General features: G+C 41.4%; 1 protein-coding gene across 4 annotated transcripts in view; it reads left to right on the top strand.

The window, feature by feature from the left end:
• Positions 1-21,053, top strand: part of LOC124121190 (calcium/calmodulin-dependent protein kinase kinase 1-like) — a 226,473-nt gene that overhangs the window by 145,751 nt on the left and 59,669 nt on the right. For all 4 annotated transcript variants that reach the window (XM_048396109.1, XM_048396111.1, XM_048396108.1 and 1 more), the window contains 3 exons: positions 3,023-3,773; positions 11,522-11,575; positions 12,460-12,511. In XM_048396109.1, coding sequence (XP_048252066.1) covers positions 3,023-3,773; positions 11,522-11,575; positions 12,460-12,511 — 857 coding nt within the window. The remainder of the gene's footprint in view (positions 1-3,022; positions 3,774-11,521; positions 11,576-12,459; positions 12,512-21,053) is intronic.

The raw sequence follows: 21,053 nt of genomic DNA, 5'->3' as shown, positions 1-21,053 counted from the left end.
CTTGTTCTGATGTCGCCTTCTACACATAGGTTGATAACACTCCCAAGGTTTGCTGTCCGGCAACAAATCTGTAGTCAGGTGTTGTAAACAAGGACATTAAATACTGACATTGATTGTCCCTGCAAGTGTTGACCACCTACCACCAACAAAGTTTCATTACTGTGACTCCACAAGTGCTGGGATTGACACATCTGATGCTAGATGTTGGAGGGCATGGAGGGAAAGTGGATAATGAAGAACTTGTGATGGGAATACCACGAATGAACTTGCTGGACACCCATCCATAAATGTCCAATTAAATCACATGACTTTGTGTGATTCTCCATGTGAAACAATTTCATTTGCTTTGTTTGAGTGTGCTTGAATTGATCCTGCTTGACAGCCAGGTGATCTGTAGATGTCCCATGGGACCTGTGGAAGCATGAAGGTCGGACTCCCAGATGGCAACACAGACAGCAGCACGGGCCCACTGTCCATCAACTTGACATCTCACAAGTGAAGTTGTAACTCTGTTGTTGGTATTGGTTCAGAACTTATTTATGATAAGCCTGCATTTTAACTGAGTTGTTTACTGAACTGGTCGATGAGAATGTCCATGTAATTCAGTAAAGCGGCAGTGCATGCAGTATTACGAGCGATTCTATCACAGGATGCAGGCTTGGTGCAGGTAGGTGTGCCTTTCAACAGCACAGGCTCCTACAGTTTAGTCTTGGTATTCTAAGCATTATGTATTGGCACTGTTCACGGTAGTAACATGAGAGTGTTCATGGTGGTAACATGTATCTTTAAAGGCTTTAAAGGTTGTTACATGTGTTAGGCCCACAATGAACATTCCAGTGTTTGTTTAAGTTGTAGACATATCACCTACTGTTAACTGTACATCATAGGAGGGAGTGTGTACATGGAAGTGTAAACCTCACTCCATAGACAACTGTTATCGTTTGGCACAACAGCAATAATTGTTTTATTGGGCAGAGTACAAGAGTCTCTATTGATTGTTTTCTGAAATGTGTTGGGAACTGACAAGCAGTCAATAATTGATCATATACAGGTGATATAACTCACTACTACAGGCTTGTCTGAACACAATCCTGATTACTTACACTTGTTATAACAATTGTCATGGTGGTAGTATATATCTGAATGACCTACATGCAGGCCTGTGTTATGCTGCATGGTGGTAGTATATATCTGAATGACCTACATGCAAGCCTGTGTTATGCTGCATGGTGGTAGTATGTATCTGAATGACCTACATGCAGGCCTGTGTTATGATGCATGGTGGTAGTATATATCAGAATGACCTACATGCAGGCCTGTGTTATGCTGCATGGTGGTAGTATATATCGGAATGACCTACATGCAGGCCTGTGTTATGCTGCATGGTGGTATTATATATCGGAATGACCTACATGCAGGCCCGTGTTATGTTGCATGTTGGTAGCATATATCAGAATGACCTACATGCAGGCCTGTGTTATGCTGCATGGTGGTATTATATATCGGAATGACCTACATGCAGGCCTGTGTTATGCTGCATGGTGGTACTATATATCGGAACGACCTACATGCAAGCCTATGTTATGCTGCATGGTGGTAGTATGTATCAGAATGACCTACATGGAAGCCTGTGTTATGCTGCATGGTGGTAGTATATATCTGAATGACCTACATGCAAGCCTGTGTTATGCTGCATGGTGGTAGTATATATCTGAATGACCTACATGCAAGCCTGTGTTATGCTGCATGGTGGTAGTATGTATCAGAATGACCTACATGCAAGCCTGTGTTATGATGCATGGTGGTATTATATATCGGAATGACCTACATGCAGGCCTGTGTTATGCTGCATGGTAGTAGTATATATCGCATTGACCTACATGCAGGCCTGTGTTTTGCTGCATGGTGGTAGTATATATCGGAATGACATACATGCAGGCCTGTGTTATGCTGCATCATGGTATAATATATCAGAATGACCTACATGCAGGCCTGTGTTATGCTGCATGGTGGTAGTATATATCGCATTGACCTACATGTAGGCCTGTGTTATGCTGCATGGTGGTAGTATATATCAGAATGACCTACATGCAGGCCTGTGTTATGCTGCATGGTGGTAGTATATATCGGAACGACCTACATGCAGGCCTGTGTTATGCTGCATGGTGGTAGTATATTTAGGAATGACCTACATGCAGGCCTGTGTTATGCTGCATGGTGGTAGTATATATAGGAATGACCTACATGCAAGCCTGTGTTATGCTGCATGGTGGTAGTATATATCAGAATGACCTATATGCAGGCCTGTGTTATGCTGCATGGTGGTAGTATATATCGGAACGACCTACATGCAGGCCTGTGTTATGCTGCATGGTGGTAGTATATTTAGGAATGACCTACATGCAGGCCTGTGTTATGCTGCATGGTGGTAGTATATATAGGAATGACCTACATGCAAGCCTGTGTTATGCTGCATGGTGGTAGTATATATCAGAATGACCTATATGCAGGCCTGTGTTATGCTGCATGGTGGTAGTATATATCTGAACGACCTACATGCAGGCCTGTGTTATGCAGACACACTGAAGGCATGGTGCCTTGCCCTATGGTCCTGTCCCATACTGTACATGTGATATAGTTAAGCTTCTAACTTTGACCAGCTTGTGTGTGGAAAGACAGTAATCACTCTAACCAAAGAAGTACCAATCGCAGACTAATCAAAAGGTTTTCTAAATTGCCACACTCATGTCAATTGAGTGAATCCTTTTTGTTTCTTGTTTGATGCTATACAAACTAATCTTTCGGAGAGACTATAGTACAGCCGTGTATCTGCAATGACTTCTTGCTGATTTACAATATGTAATATATGCACTGATTCTTGTTTTTTCTTTCAGAGCATAGATTAGAGGGATAAGAGCCTCATACATATTGATCCAAAATGAAATGTTCAGTGGCTGTATGACAAGCTGTATGATGCTCTGGCCATGTCATATATCTGAAGTGACTTTGTGCTTGCTTTCAGAAACTGTCACTTTGACCAGGGCCAGGACTCTCCTGATGACATGGTCCACAAACCTGAGTCTCAGGAGGAGAAAGAGGAGAACATCCGCAACGTAGTCCTCACTGCTACCTCCGGGACCCCCCAACAAACAGGCACATCGCAAACAATACAGATAGAAGGAGTCAAAGAGAATCAACATACTTCAGGGGTGATTACACCAGTAACATTTGTACAGCATGCAAGTTCTTCACATAAGAAGGTTCCACTTCAAAGAAAAAGTTCTAATATTACAAGTGACTCAGGTCGCAGTTCAACAAGTGAAAATGAAGACAACATTGACTGCAGTGTGTTCCGGGAGGACCTAGATGTTGCCAGGCGTCACAGCATTGCATGTGTTGATGCAACAGGACATTTAAATGTGCCCACTTTTGTAGACTACATTGCCGACTCCCAGGTGGAATCAGACATACGCACCAGCTCCTCATTTACCACACTTGGTAGTCCTAGTGAGAATTCCGACTACAATATTCATGGTTGTGTAAATTCTAAGCGAGCTCCAAAGATTATTTACAGTTATTCTGAAGATCGATTGACAACATCAAATGCAAAGAGACCAATATTTCCCTCCCTTCCATACTCTCCATATGGCTCCCCTACTGCCTCCCCCCGCCTTCGTCGACAACCAACCATGGAGACACACCGGGTGTCTGTCTCAGACAGTGATGGCTACATCCAACTCAATCAGTACAAGATGAAGGACGAAATAGGCAAGGTAGGTAGTGCTGGTGGTAGTGATGGCTGCCCCCAACAGTACAAGATGTGTGAAATAGGCAAGGTAGGTAGTGCTGGTGGTAGTGATGGCTGCCCCCAACAGTACAAGATATGTGAAATAGGCAAGGTAGGTAGTGCTGGTGGTAGTGATGGCTGCCCCCAACAGTACAAGATGTGTGAAATAGGCAAGGTAGTACTGGTGGTAGTGATGGCTGCCCCCAACAGTACAAGATGTGTGAAATAGGCAAGGTAGTACTGGTGGTAGTGATGGCTGCACCCAACAGTACAAAATGTGTGAAATAGGCAAGGTAGGTAGTGCTGGTGGTAGTGATGGCTGCCCCCAACAGTACAAGATGTGTGAAATAGGCAAGGTAGTACTGGTGGTAGTGATGGCTGCACCCAACAGTACAAGATGTGTGAAATAAGGAAGGTAGTACTGGTGGTAGTGATGGCTGCACCCAACAGTACAAGATGTTTGAAATAGGCAAGGTAGTACTGGTGGTAGTGATGGCTGCACCCAACAGTACAAAATGTGTGAAATAGGCAAGGTAGGTAGTGCTGGTGGTAGTGATGGCTGCCCCCAACAGTACAAGATGTGTGAAATAGGCAAGGTAGTAGTACTAGTACTGGTGGTAGTGATGGCTGCCCCCAACAGTACAAGATGTGTGAAATAGGCAAGGTAGTACTGGTGGTAGTGATGGCTGCACCCAACAGTACAAAATGTGTGAAATAGGCAAGGTAGGTAGTGCTGGTGGTAGTGATGGCTGCCCCCAACAGTACAAGATGTGTGAAATAGGCAAGGTAGTACTGGTGGTAGTGATGGCTGCACCCAACAGTACAAGATGTGTGAAATAAGGAAGGTAGTACTGGTGGTAGTGATGGCTGCACCCAACAGTACAAGATGTTTGAAATAGGCAAGGTAGTACTGGTGGTAGTGATGGCTGCACCCAACAGTACAAAATGTGTGAAATAGGCAAGGTAGGTAGTGCTGGTGGTAGTGATGGCTGCCCCCAACAGTACAAAATGTGTGAAATAGGCAAGGTAGGTAGTGCTGGTGGTAGTGATGGCTGCACCCAACAGTACAAGATGTGTGAAATAGGCAAGGTAGTACTGGTGGTAGTGATGGCTGCACCCAGCAGTACAAAATGTGTGAAATAGGCAAGGTAGGTAGTGCTGGTGGTAGTGATGGCTGCCCCCAACAGTACAAGATGTGTGAAATAGGCAAGGTAGTACTGGTGGTAGTGATGGCTGCACCCAACAGTACAAGATGTGTGAAATAAGGAAGGTAGTACTGGTGGTAGTGATGGCTGCACCCAACAGTACAAGATGTTTGAAATAGGCAAGGTAGTACTGGTGGTAGTGATGGCTGCACCCAACAGTACAAAATGTGTGAAATAGGCAAGGTAGGTAGTGCTGGTGGTAGTGATGGCTGCCCCCAACAGTACAAGATGTGTGAAATAGGCAAGGTAGTAGTACTAGTACTGGTGGTAGTGATGGCTGCACCCAACAGTACAAGATGTGTGAAATAGGCAAGGTAGTACTGGTGGTAGTGATGGCTGCACCCAACAGTACAAAATGTGTGAAATAGGCAAGGTAGGTAGTGCTGGTGGTAGTGATGGCTGCCCCCAACAGTACAAGATGTGTGAAATAGGCAAGGTAGTACTGGTGGTAGTGATGGCTGCACCCAACAGTACAAGATGTGTGAAATAAGGAAGGTAGTACTGGTGGTAGTGATGGCTGCACCCAACAGTACAAGATGTTTGAAATAGGCAAGGTAGTACTGGTGGTAGTGATGGCTGCACCCAACAGTACAAAATGTGTGAAATAGGCAAGGTAGGTAGTGCTGGTGGTAGTGATGGCTGCCCCCAACAGTACAAAATGTGTGAAATAGGCAAGGTAGGTAGTGCTGGTGGTAGTGATGGCTGCACCCAACAGTACAAGATGTGTGAAATAGGCAAGGTAGTACTGGTGGTAGTGATGGCTGCACCCAACAGTACAAAATGTGTGAAATAGGCAAGGTAGGTAGTGCTGGTGGTAGTGATGGCTGCCCCCAACAGTACAAAATGTGTGAAATAGGCAAGGTAGGTAGTGCTGGTGGTAGTGATGGCTGCACCCAACAGTACAAGATGTGTGAAATAAGGAAGGTAGTACTGGTGGTAGTGATGGCTACACCCAACAGTACAAGATGTGTGAAATAGGCAAGGTAGTACTGGTGGTAGTGATGGCTGCACCCAACAGTACAAGATGGTGAAATAGGCAAGGTAGGTAGTATGTCTCTGTAGGGCAGGAGTGTGTCACTGTAGGGCAGGAGTGTGTCATTGTAGGGCAGGAGTGTGTCACTGTAGGACAGGAGTGTGTCACTGTAGGGCAGGAGTGTGTCTCTGTAGGGCAGGTGTGTGTCACTGTAAGGCATGTGTGTGTCACTGTAGGGCAGGAGTGTGTCACTGTAAGGCAGGAGTTGATCTCTGTAGGCCACTAGAATGTAACCAGGACAGGAGTGTGTAACCAGGGCAGGAGTGTCACTGCTGGGCTGGAGTGTGTCACTGTAGGGCATGAGTGTGTAATCAGGGAAGGAGTGTGTCACTGTAGGACAGGAGTTATTGTCCAGTTTTCATGCAAAACGGTTCTTTCATTAACAGTTGTTTAGTTTGGTTTCAATAGCATTTACATTGAAACATGTATAACTTGGCTTCACCTCACTAATGAAAAATCTGTGTAATGTGTCCGGCTAATGTGAAATACCAACTGTCAAACTGTTTGTCTCATTAATATGAAACTTCATGGATGATATCACACCAGTACTCTCTTTTGATTTGGTGTATTGCTGCGAGTGTGACAGCAGTGATCTGATGTAGTCGTGTATTGGTGCTAGCGTGGCTGGCAGTGATGGGATGTAGTTGTGTATTGGTGCTAGCGCAGCAGCAGTGATCTGATGTAGTCGTGTATTGCTGCTAGCGTGACAGCAGTGATCTGATGTAGTCGTGTATTGGTGCTAGCGTGGCTGGCAGTGATGGGATGTAGCCATGTATTGGTGCTAGTGTGGCAGCAGTGATCTGATGTAGTCATGTATTGGTGCTAGCGTGACAGCAGTGATCTGATGTAGTCGTGTATTGGTGCTAGTGTGGCTGGCAGTGATCTGATGTAGTCATGTATTGGTGCAAGCGTGACAGCAGTGATCTGATGTAGTCGTGTATTGGTGCTAGCGCAGCAGCAGTGATCTGATGTAGTTGTGTATTGGTGCTAGCGCAGCAGCAGTGATCTGATGTAATAGTGTATTGGTGCAAGTGTGGCTGGCAGTGATGGGATGTAGTCATGTATTGTTGCTTGTGTGGCAGCAGTGATCTGATGTAGTCGTGTATTTGTGCTAGCACAGCAGCAGTGATCTGATGTAGTCGTGTATTGGTGATAGCGTGGCTGGCAGTTGTGGGATGTAGTCATGTATTGCTGCGAGTGTGACAGCAGTGATCTGATGTAGTCGTGTATTGGTGCAAGCGTGGCTGGCAGTGATGGGATGTAGTCGTGTATTGGTGCTTGTGTGGCAGCAGTGATCTGATGTAGTCGTGTATTGGTGCTAGCGTGGCTGGCAGTGATGGGATGTAGTCATGTATTGGTGCTAGTGTGGCAGCAGTGATCTGATGTAGTCGTGTATTGGTGCTAGTGTGGCAGCAGTGATCTGATGTAGTCGTGTATTGGTGCTAGCGTGGCTGGCAGTGATGGGATGTAGTCATGTATAGCTGCGAGTGTGGCAGCAGTGCACGTGATCTGATGTAGTCGTGTATTGCTGCTAGCGTGGCTGGCAGTGATGGGATGTAGACATGTATTGCTGCGAGTGTGACAGCAGTGATCTGATGTAGTCGTGTATTGGTGCAAGCGTGGCTGGCAGTGATGGGATGTAGTCATGTATTGCTGCGAGTGTGGCAGCAGTGATCTGATGTAGTCGTGTATTGGTGCTAGCACAGCAGCAGTGATCTGATGTAGTCATGTATTGGTGCTAGTGTGGCAGCAGTGATCTGATGTAGTCGTGTATTGGTGCTAGCGTGGCTGGCAGTGATGGGATGTAGTCATGTATTGGTGCAAGCGTGACAGCAGTGATCTGAGGTAGTCGTGTATTGGTGCTAGCGCAGCAGCAGTGATCTGATGTAGTTGTGTATTGGTGCTAGTGCAGCAGCAGTGATCTGATGTAGTCGTGTATTGGTGCAAGCGTGGCTGGCACTGATGGGATGTAGTCGTGTATTGGTGCAAGTGTGGCTGGCAGTGATGGGATGTAGTCATGTATTGGTGCTAGTGTGGCAGCAGTGATCTGATATAGTTGTGTATTGGTGCTAGCACAGCAGCAGTGATCTGATGTAGTCGTGTATTGGTGCGAGTGTGGCAGCAGTGATCTGATGTAGACGTGTATTGGTGCTAGCGTGGCTGGCAGTGATGGGATGTAGTCATGTATTGCTGTGAGTGTGACAGCAGTGATCTGATGTAGTCGTGTATTGGTGCAAGCGTGGCTGGCAGTGATGGGATGTAGTCATGTATTGGTGCTAGTGTGGCAGCAGTGATCTGATGTAGTCGTGTATTGGTGCAAGCGTGGCTGGCAGTGATGGGATGTAGTCGTGTATTGGTGCTTGTGTGGCAGCAGTGATCTGATGTAGTCTTGTATTGGTGCTAGCGCAGCAGCAGTGATCTGATGTAGTTGTGTATTGGTGCTAGTGCAGCAGCAGTGATCTGATGTAATAGTGTATTGGTGCAAGTGTGGCTGGCAGTGATGGGATGTAGTTATGTATTGGTGCTAGTGTGGCAGGCTGGCAGTGATGGGATGTAGTCATGTATTGGTGCTAGTGTGGCAGCAGTGATCTGATGTAGTCGTGTATTGGTGCAAGCGTGGCTGGCAGTGATGGGATGTAGTCGTGTATTGGTGCTTGTGTGGCAGCAGTGATCTGATGTAGTCATGTATTGGTGCTAGCATGGCTGGCAGTGATGGGATGTAGTCATGTATTGGTGCTAGTGTGGCAGCAGTGATGGGATGTAGTCGTGTATTGGTGCTAGCACAGCAGCAGTGATCTGATGTAGTCGTGTATTGGTGCGAGTGTGACAGCAGTGATCTGATGTAGACGTGTATTGGTGCTAGCGTGGCTGGCAGTGATCTGATGTAGTCGTGTATCAGTGCGAGTGTGGCAGCAGTGCACGTGATCTGATGTAGTCGTGTATTGGTGCTAGCGTGGCTGGCAGTGATGGGATGTAGTCATGTATTGCTGCGAGTGTGACAGCAGTGATCTGATGTAGTCATGTATTAATGCAAGCGTGGCTGGCAGTGATGGGATGTAGTCATGTATTGGTCCTAGTCAGGCAGCAGTGATCTGATGTAGTCATGTATTGGTCCTAGTCAGGCAGCAGTGATCTGATGTAGTCGTGTATTGGTGCTAGTCAGGCAGCAGTGATCTGATGTAGTCGTGTATTGGTGCTAGTGTGGCAGCAGTGATCTGATGTAGTCATGTATTGGTCCTAGTCAGGCAGCAGTGATCTGATGTAGTCATGTATTGGTGCTAGTCAGGCAGCAGTGATCTGATGTAGTCGTGTATTGGTGCTAGTGTGGCAGCAGTGATCTGATGTAGTCGTGTATTGGTCCTAGTCAGGCAGCAGTGATCTGATGTAGTCGTGTATTGGTGCTAGTCAGGCAGCAGTGATCTGATGTAGTCGTGTATTGGTGCTAGTCAGGCAGCAGTGATCTGATGTAGTCGTGTATTGCTGCGAGTGTGGCAGCAGTGATCTGATGTAGTCATGTATTGGTGCTAGCGTGGCTGGCAGTGATGGGATGTAGTCATGTATTGCTGCGAGTGTGACAGCAGTGATCTGATGTAGTCATGTATTAGTGCAAGCGTGGCTGGCAGTGATGGGATGTAGTCATGTATTGGTCCTAGTGTGGCAGCAGTGATCTGATGTAGTCGTGTATTAGTGCTAGTGTGGCAGCAGTGATCTGATGTAGTCGTGTATTGGTGCAAGCGTGGCAGCAGTGATCTGACGTAGTCGTGTATTGGTGCTAGCCTGGCTGGCAGTGATGGGATGTAGTCATGTATTGGTGCTAGTGTGGCAGCAGTGATCTGATGTAGTCGTGTATTGGTGCAAGCGTGGCTGGCAGTGATGGGATGTAGTCGTGTATTGGTGCTTGTGTGGCAGCAGTGATCTGATGTAGTTGTGTATTGGTGCTAGCATGGCTGGCAGTGATGGGATGTAGTCATGTATTGGTGCTAGTGTGGCAGCAGTGATCTGATGTAGTCGTGTATTGGTGCTAGCACAGCAGCAGTGATCTGATGTAGTCGTGTATTGGTGCGAGTGTAGCAGCAGTGATCTGATGTAGTCGTGTATTGGTGCTAGCGTGGCTGGCAGTGATGGGATGTAGTCATGTATTGCTGCGAGTGTGACAGCAGTGATCTGATGTAGTCATGTATTGGTGCAAGCGTGGCTGGCAGTGATGGGATGTAGACATGTATTGGTGCTAGTGTGGCAGCAGTGATCTGATGTAGTCGTGTATTGGTGCTAGTGTGGCAGCAGTGATCTGATGTAGTCGTGTATTGGTGCAAGCGCAGCAGCAGTGATCTGATGTAGTTGTGTATTGGTGCTAGCTCTGACAGCAGTGATCTGATGTAGTCGTGTATTGGTGCTAGCGTGACAGCAGTGATCTGATGTAGTCGTGTATTGGTGCTAGCGCAGCAGCAGTGATCTGATTAAGTCATGTATTGGTGCAAGCGTGGCTGGCAGTGATCTGATGTAGCCATGTATTGGTTCTTGTGTGGCAGCAGTGATCTGATGTAGTTGTGTATTGCTGCGAGTGTGGCAGCAGTGATCTGATGTAGTCGTGTATTGGTGCAAGCGTGACAGCAGTGATCTGATGAAGTCGTGTATTGGTGCTAGCGTGGCTGGCAGTGATGGGATGTAATCATGTATTGGTGCTAGCGTGACAGCAGTGATCTGATGTAGTCGTGTATTGGTGCTAGCACAGCAGCAGTGATCTGATGTAGTCGTGTATTGGTGCCAGTGCAGCAGCAGTGATCTGATGTAGTCGTGTATTGGTGCCAGTGCAGCAGCAGTGATCTGATGTATTGGTGCTAGCGTGGCTGGCAGTGATGGGATGGGATGTAGACGTTGATTAATGAATAATTTGCGTACTCGTATATGCAAGGGGCCGACGTATGGTTCTCGGTAGGAAGTGACAAATTTGAGACGATGGCTTGCGGTATATACAGTTTTACTTTATACATGTAGATGTATACATACAAAAGACCCTATGTGCCAGGGCAGCACATAGTGGTAGTGGTTATTGTCTAGGTGCCCCAGAACCCAGCCTAACCCTAGCTAGGCTAAGGGTAAGACCTTTTTTTTTCTTTTTCTCTGGTCCAAGGCTTATATATAGCCAAGGTCAACTGACATTTAGTAAGTAATAAATATAAATGTAAACAGTAATTCATCAGTGACATACTTGCACATCTCGTTCAGGATGGCAGGCGGTCATTGTACTCAAAAATGGGGATTAACAGTTAGGATTAGCATCTTATAAATAACAGCAATTAAGTGTTTCAAGGCATATAGATGTCATGGCTCCAGGGTAATGAGCCTTTGCAATTAAATGTTCTTCAGACAATGGGTGTCGTAAATCAGTCGCTATGACAACTGTCTTATGATAGATATAGTTTGAAGGACCATGTCCTGAAAGTTATTGTGTATATTGTCTACTATTTTGTTCACTACTTTATGCATATGTTGTAGGGTTCATATGGAATTGTCAAGTTGGTGTTCAGTGAAGAGGATGAGACACATTATGTGAGTGCTTTCTGCCTTTGTGTTGATGTCTACATAAGGTACTTATATACTATTTAACATTGGCATGTGATAACTGGGAAGAATCTTAATGTTCTCACTATCAAGGTTTGTATTTTGTCTGAGAAAACCAGGACTAGGGGTTAGTCCTTTCCCAGTTGAGTCCAGGTTTCATTTTGACAGCACTGATGGCCATCTGTATGTTTAGTAATGTGGGATGGAATGTTACGCTAACACTCGTGTTGTTTAACATTCTGCATTCAAGCGTAATGGAGTGGGGACATCACAGGGGCCCTCTTGTGGTCATTGATGGCAATTCGGCAAGTGTATGGTACTGTCATGAAGTAATCCATCCTATCGTCATCCCGTTCCTTCAGACACATGGACGTCCCATCACTTCACAGCAGAACAGAGGATGCCCTCACATGGCACATGTGGTCATAGACTTCCTTTGACTACAGAACATCCCCACACTCCCTTGGCCTGATGTTTCATAAAAAAAGTGGGATGAAATGAAACATCTATTTCCAAACAGTGACACTGATCCAGCCATGGTGGACCTTAGTCCAGATCGGGAATCATATTCTCAACAATCTTATGTCGTCAATGTGGTGCCATTGTCAAGCTTGTGTCACTGCTAATGGTGGTCATACCCCATACGGATATGTGAACTGAGACTCGACCTCCGCCACTTTCAGCCTATGTAACGTTTACAGAGGTCATGTTTTAACAGTCTTGATGCATTCATGTTTGATTTTTTGTTCTGTTGCCCAATCATTCTTTGTTTGCATCTGTTTATTATTTCCCATGAGAGTCAGTGATGCACAGGACGTTTTTTTCAAATAGTTTAGATAGAAAGATATGATGTATGTTATTTCTTTTTTCAGGCAATGAAAATTCTATCCAAGAAACGGCTTATGAAAAAAGCAGGTTTTTTCAGTAAGTGTTGCTCTATTATTTTTATGAGTTCAAGTGTCCTCAATAATACATCTTATATGTACACCCTACTTAGTGACTCAACACACTTCCACATACAGTCACATGTAGTGACTTAATATGTCACCTGCACCTATTTGTAATTGTAATTATAATCAGACCAATCAATAAATGTTTTTGGGGGCTCATCTGACTGAAGGTCAAGCAAAGGTTTGTTATGTCATACATACCCAGGTGAGCTAGAGTGCCATGTTTTCATTTTGCAATTGTTTTCAGATCATATGTTTGCACATGATAACTGTACACACATAATACCTTACCTCTATTACAACATAGCAATATTTTTGTAATTAATTTAACATCACACTTAAAAAGTCTTAAGATTTTCAACAGACAACCATCCCAATCAGATTTTAAAGTGAGAATCAATTCTTATAATATTTCATATGTATATGTTATACCTCAAGGGATGTAGCGCTAGATCTGTACGTGTGACTTCATGTTTACACTGACAGCCTTACAACAACCAGCTGTATAGTAGAATAATTTTTTAATTTTGAAGTTTACATGATATACGGCTTTTCCTTTGGACGAGAGGTTGGTCACATGACCGCGAAATTGACGACATTGACGAAATTGACGACGCAAGCTCCGACGTTCATACAGTTGGCTCTCACTCTATGAAGGTTCATACTCCAATGAACTCACACAAAGTGAAGGTCAATTCTTAAATAAACTTGTTCCCAAAAAGAGAGGTTACATGAGCTTATGTATGCTCAACTTGCTTTAAAGCTCTGCACGCTAACATCGAACCCATTCGACAGAGGTGTCCATCCCCGTTCATCTGATGTCGAACCCATTCGACAGGCGAATAGCATAACATCACCCCAAAATAAAACTCGCCATATCTATTTACCAAGAAGGCTTTGCGTAACATTTAAATGACATGCATAAATGCTCAGCTTGCTCAATATCAAAATGTTCAGTCATTTATTTACCTCAAAAAGAAAATATCGCAAGTTAAAAATGTTTCGGCCAATCTTCTCGGCACACAACTACCAGAAACGGCCATTGTTGACTTTTGGCACTTCACTTTGAGTGGCATGCAGTCCGATATTTTCTTTATAATTTCATCATTTTTGCTATTCGATCATAATTTTTTGTTTGCTGACGAAAGGAAAACACTCATGTTCCTTTATTTCTAAAAATTAGCAACTTTCGGTGTAACTAATTGTAAACAAAAACAATCTGAATGGTAACATCATCGATTGGATGGAACTTGTACGATCATGGCAACGGCGGTAAACAAACAACTCCACATGCATAGTTATCCCGTTAGACTATTACAATCATTTTGTTACATCTAACTTAATTTTCTAGAATTATTGACACGTATGTATAAATCTTTGTAAAAAGAATTTCATCTTTAAAGAGTTTGCAAATGATTTTGTTTGATAAACTTTCCGACACATTGACAAGCCGACAAACGTCAGAAAATTCCGAAATAGATTCAACTTCAAAAGAAAATACATAATTTACTATTTTTCGTCAACTATTTACTATTTATTGATCTGGAGAGCAGTCTTCACTCTATTTGTTTCATATTTCTTCGTGATTGTCGCCAACAAATGTGTAAGTCTTAATCCGAAACTGTAATGGATTTCACGCTCGATGATTTTAATTTTAAAAATATTTTCTAAAAACGAACGCAAAGGAGAGCGATACAACGTATTGATATGCCATAATAATAACATAATATTGTTATTGGTCTAACATTTCAAAAAGAACAATTTAAATATTAAAGATGTTGTTGAAAACTTTCTGAGAACCTCCCGTCCTCTGAACCGATAAAATTTTGGTACACAACGAGGTAGGCTAGTGTAAATATATAGAGATCTAGATTCTAGGCTCCTATATATGTGATTTTGTACCCAGAACAAATTAAATTGTACCCAAAATACTTTGTGAATTTGTACCAAAGAACAAAAGACAATAGATCTATAATTATATTTTTGTTTTCATGTAGATGAACAGAACACATGATAAAATATTTCATCAAGTTCCAAATATGATTATGACTGATCCTTGAAATTGATTGTTTAGTGTTGAGAGAAAATTGACGTCTTGTCACTGAAGGAGAGGCCAGTTAAGTTGGTTAAACCTAAGTTAGAATGAATTGTTTTGATAGGAAAGTGATATTATGTTAAGTTTAAGACACCAAATTAATGTATATCTTTGAAATAATTCTAGGTAGATCTACAAAATCACATACCCATTTGGGTAACAAATTACTAGAAATTTTGGGTACAAAAGTCACCACTGTACATTTCAACTGATTTTCGTGAATCAATGGGATAAAATATTTCGTCTGAATGATTCCTTTTCTCATTTTTTAAGACAAGAATTTGTTTTACATAACAAAACAGGCAGATCTACACGGATCACGTTTAGTCCTAAAAATATGAAAAATATGGACACCTCAGAAATGAGGGCTTATAAGTATAATTCTACCTAACTAGTCACATGGTTTGACTTAGATCTAGGTCTATCTAAGAAAAGTCCTTATGAAAATCTTTTTTTAATTTTTTTATGACACTGACATTTCTGGCACTTAGACAAAGAGTATTCAAGGAAGGACAGATATGTTTTTGAATGAAAATATGACTTTCCTTTATAATTCTTTTTTCATGATGACAGGGGAACTTTTATACACACCAGCTGAGGAAGTTGTGATACTGTGATTGCATACAAAGAAAAAACAGGTTGGAAGCAGTACCTGTATGTATAAAATAGACCACATAAGGTGAACAAAAGTAATGGATTGGCTGACTGGAAAAAATACATCTGGCAAGGATAAACATGTACACAGGCATGTTTCTTTTCATTCCAACCAGAAGACTGAGATAGCATTTTCTAAGAAACCTATGGCAAACTTACCAGCTCATGTGCCACCATGGTTCTTGTGATTAAACAAACAAAAATGTCATGTACTGTTACAAGTACTGTTACTGTAATTAAATTAAATTAATTCCTATTAAATTATATTTCAGAATTGTTTTATTTGGAAACAAACCACATAATGCACAAGATTAATGTCCATATGAGTTTAGTATGTATATGTTAAGGATCTGATTTATTCATTATTCATGGAATACTAAAATTAAAATGATGACATCAGAGAGTTACTTATTCACATAGTTGATTTTCAGAGTGCAAGATAATAATTGTTGAATAAATATGTTTAAACTAAAGATAATAATTGAAGTTTGATCAGTTACACTTTGCTGATGCAAAGACTAATATTTACTGTCCCCACACACCATCATTGTGGGAAAAATAACTATTAAATATAACTTAAAATTTTAAAACCTGTAAACAGCTGTAAATAATTAAACAATTACAAATCTATCATCAATACGCAATCATGGTGGTCTTCATATTTTTGGAATAAATTTAGAAATCCTTCGTGTAACTGTTCTAGAATCATGTTAGAATCTATGAATGTATTCCCGAAAGGAAAACTATCCTAAATGTAATGTGGAACTAACACCGAAAATATGTACGTAGAATTTTATTGCTTATATATACCCTATCATATTCAGCAACGCGGGGTTTTTATTTTGAAACACGTTTTGTCAAGCCCATTTTCTCGCACCTGTTGTTGAGGGTGATCTTGCTGATCGACGATATCCATAGACGTATTATGTGGGATACACTTGTTGTAGTGAAACTTATCAGCGTGTACATCGCAGAAATAGGAATCATGTCCCATTTATATTCACAACATTGAATGGTGATTCTTAAATATCAACAGAAGTTCAAATAAAAGATACCGAGAAACTTGCATGTGGCATGTTGATTTATCGTCTACCGTTTCCAGGTCACAGGAGCATGCAAGGTCAAACGGATTAACTAATACGCGAATTATATCGTCAAAGTCACATTTTTATTTCATGTTAGTGGTGATTACTGATACTGTGTATCGACTTATTTTTTGCTCTATGTGATAGGCGAACTATTTCAAAATTTACTCAGAAGATCGTCAACTTTCGCCAAGTTATATTTATAAAGGCAATGTAAACTTTGTTGATATTAAAATAGCAATAAGTTATGCGGAGGTCGGGCGAAGCGCGCCATGTTTGATTTTAGGACGTCTGCTAGCATCATGACACGGGTTGTTTATTTTTGTATATCGTAAATATTCAACCAAAACGCTTGAAATTAGGATTAGTGAATATTTATAAGTCATTAATTGTTTCCTGCAAATTTTATAACATGACACGTCAGATTGACCCGAAAAATTCATATTTCTGCAACCGACATGATGACCTCGAAAATTAAGTTATTTTTCTGTTTAACGTTTAGATAATAAATTCACTGAAATGGTTCATAATTTACCATCGCGCTGATATATGCCGATTTTAAAACCCGAATTTTTACTCAATTAGAATTAAGATATCGGAGATAGGATTATTGAAATCAATTTGCACAAATGTTACGATATTAAAAGGTTCCTAGCATGAAATGCAAACCACCTTCAATAACGCGATTCAGGTAAGTTTAAGAAAATTTACAAATTTTGTGTTCGCTTTGGTCTTAACCTTGGTATGATTGAAAACATCAGGATATTTTTATATAGAATTGTGTAGTTTTCTTTCAGGAATAAATGTGCAAAATATTTCTTCAATTGGCCCTTGTTTAATGAGGCACCGACTGTTTGAAATCACCCACCCTCTTTAGAGCGCCTTATGCTAAAATTAATCCAGCAGGCAGGGGTAAGAAGTGTGAAAATAATTCAGCAGGCTAAAGGTTAAAGAAACACCTGCTGTAGTGTGTTTACAAGCAATGTATTCAAATGATATCATCTTTGGATGAGAAAAGCCTGTTAAGAACTACCTCCGTAAGTCAGTCACAATGACGGAACGTCGTAATACATTAACATCAAGTACAAGACGTCAAAATGGAGAGATTTCAGATTTCCTAAGTTGTTAATATACCTGTGACAGTTACATGTGTTAGTCATAACATCAGCTGGCACATGTGGTCATAGACTTCCTTTGACTACAGAACATCCCCACACTCCCTTGGCCTGATGCTTAAAAGCTGAGTTCAAGATGAAAGGGTTTAAATGATGAGAAACAACGCTTCTGTATGTATTTGTGCTAGGGAATCCCCAGGGTTTTCCCCAGGAATGTGGAAGTAGTCCGTCAGCTGGCCGGTCATTGAAAGGTGATTATATAGATGTGTCAAAGATATACTACTAAGGTAAATTCATGTATATCTGTATACTGTCACTGTTACTCTCGACACAGATCAAGTCGATACTATGATAGTGGATGTGCATTTCTATGTTTTGTTCACTAGCATGGTTGTAGCGAGGGTATTTGTCAACAACCATGCAGTCAAACTTTCTGACATTTCCCAATGTATGCTAAAACGCTGAGTTCAAGATGAAAGGGTTTGATGTCTACATAAGGTACTTATATACTATTTAACATTGGCATGTGATAACTGGGAAGAATCTTAATGTTCTCACTATCAAGGTTTGTATTTTGTCTGAGAAAACCAGGACTAGGGGTTAGTCCTTTCCCAGTTGAGTCCAGGTTTCATTTTGACAGCACTGAATGTTTAGTAATGTGGGATGGAATGTTACGCTAACACTCGTGTTGTTTAACATTCTGCATTCAAGCGTAATGGAGTGGGGACATCACAGGGGCCCTCTTGTGGTCATTGATGGCAATTCGGCAAGTGTATGGTACTGTCATGAAGTAATCCATCCTATCGTTATCCCGTTCCTTCAGACACATGGACGTCCCATCACTTCACAGCAGAACAGAGGATGCCCTCACATGGCACATGTGGTCATAGACTTCCTTTGACTACAGAACATCCCCACACTCCCTTGGCCTGATGCTTAAAAGCTGAGTTCAAGATGAAAGGGTTTAAATGATGAGAAACAACGCTTCTGTATGTATTTGTGCTAGGGAATCCCCAGGGTTTTCCCCAGGAATGTGGAAGTAGTCCGTCAGTGTTACGTCAAAAATACAGTCTCGGGAAAAATGTATGGATTTCAAATCGTTCATACGCTTATGAATGTCAGTTTCACGGTCATGTGACCGGCCTCTATTCCAATAGGAAAGACATATATTGTGTAAATTTCAGTTTAAACAATTATAAATACCTTAAACAGTTACACTAGCATGTATGGAATGCAAGCGTTAGATATACTACAAAATACTATGTAAATGATACAGTGTTCCCTTGCTATTGCACCCTTCAATATGACACTAACTCGATTAAAGCGCATGGTAACATGTTGCACCTAAAATTTGCGTACCTTTTTAATGAACGCAAGTTTTACACTGACAATATGTTTTTTCCCCAACACAAACACATTACCAGTTGATTACCATAAGCACTGACACCGGAAATACCAGTCAACAAATCCAAACTGAAGTACGCAATTTAATCCTATCATTACACTATCTGGTGTGAACTGGTTATAAATATGTGTTCATTGTACATTTGGTCTTTTGTTTGTAATATATTTTATTAATTTTATTCCAGATCTCATTAAATATTGCTTACCTTAATTTTTTTAGAAAATGCATGTGAAACTGATTGGCAGATGGCACCACTCGCCTTTATTTACAGCACCCATGATCAGATAACCTACCGCTATTGAAGTATTGAAACAAGCCTAAGTTGTCAGGGAATGGATACATGTATCATAAAGGCCATACTTTGACTTGTTGAAAGTCATATTTGTTGCAGTTTGCTTATTATGTGTGAACATTATGCTTTCACAATCGAAATACATGTTGCGCAGGAAGTCTCAATGATGACTGATCAAACTGTTCAAAACATTGTATTTAGCGAGCCTTGTGAGCTAAATACATAGTGTTTATTCCTAATACAGGATATTTACCATCCCCAAACACACAAGCGTGATAACCTCTTTATCATATAATGTCATTCTTCAATTCTGTGCTCTAAAATCGCTTTCCATCTCTCACGAACATTTCCTAAACATTACAATTTTTCCTGGAATGTGCACATTAATATATATATTACATCAGAGGGTAAGTGATGTGTCAGTCGGACAGTGACAGTAGCCAATATAGTTCCAACAGAAACCTGTTTCTTATACAGTGGTGTAACTACATATATGCAAAACAACAATTGCCTACACAAATTGTTTTACCTGCCTTTCGCGGCACTCCATCAGTCTGTCCGCTAGAGTAACTGCCCTTTATCAAAGGGAAGCTACCCTAACCCTAGTCTATGAAACGTCATGGCCGCAGTCAGACATTGTTGACAGTCGGCCTGCCTGTCATAACGTTACGAAGTGCAGTCAGATGTACACGCAGCAATAAAATGAAACAAGGTAACAATTCGAACATATTTCTGCCAAATCCAACTGTTTTAATTTATGAAAAAGATTCGAAGCCACAGAGGTCTACAAGCACAGGTATAGAATTGGAAAGTGATCCTGCTTGGCTCGTGCCCTCGCTAAGTTTCACAATTTATATCTCCAAAGTTGCCAAAACTTGTAAAATGCCTTAGCTATGTCACAGATAGACACTGGTTTTCAGTATATTCCACTATTTGTTTGATAATGATAGCAATTATCCCAGTAGTTTCTCCAGATTCCCGATGGTTAATTCTGACTTGATCGCTGAATGTGACAAGGGTGACGCCATGTTTGTTTATAAACAGTGAAAGTAGTCCCTACTTGACCTTTGATATAAAATTTGCATCTCTATCCACATATATGACCCCAACTGATATTGTTTTTATCCGTTGGCTTTATCGTGCTGGGATACCCACCCATTATATGATAAATTAAATTATCCGTCAATATGAGACAGCTGTACCAAATGGCTATGCTTATGGTTAAAATTATTTAAAATATGTGCAACTAAAATAACTTGATATTGGTATATACTATTCCTGTTATGATAGTTTCAGAACAAAATTCTTCCAATCATTGCATAGTAATTCTTTGAAATTATATTATTGGCATTTCTTAGCTGAATCACACATGGCTTATACCTAAGTCAAATACACAAGTAAGTTGAATAAAGAAGAATACAATTACGCTATCATAATACAATGCTAGCTAAAACCTATGTACAACAACAATGCTTAAAATACAAAGTAACCTATCCTTTCAAGATAAATAATTAAATGAACTTTCTCTCAGTGGAGAGAAGGTGCTGTCACATGATGTACAGAGAAATAGGCTGACTGGCCAGCAGTACTTGTGACCAGGGTATTCACATGATTGAAGAGATCCTGCAGAACAAGAGAACAATAACAACTTAATCACGGGCCAAGACTGTGACCGACCCAGTGACAATAGTTATGACCCAATCTTTTTTACTGAAGCCAGCTTACCTTAAAATTAGTAGATTTGTGAGAGTGCTGAAGTTAAGACAAGTATTTAAGGAAATAAATGTTAAATTATTTAGGTTTAGATTATTAGTTTAATTTATCTTAGCATAAAATAATGATGCTTTAAAATCCAACAACAGGCTGCGAA

The sequence above is a fragment of the Haliotis rufescens genome, unplaced genomic scaffold, assembly GCF_023055435.1.
Source record: "Haliotis rufescens isolate VD_foot unplaced genomic scaffold, xgHalRufe1.0.p SCAF_15, whole genome shotgun sequence".
NCBI lineage: Eukaryota > Metazoa > Mollusca > Gastropoda > Lepetellida > Haliotidae > Haliotis > Haliotis rufescens.
Note: the sequence above shows the minus strand (reverse complement) of the source record. Positions and strands in the feature narration are given on the sequence as shown.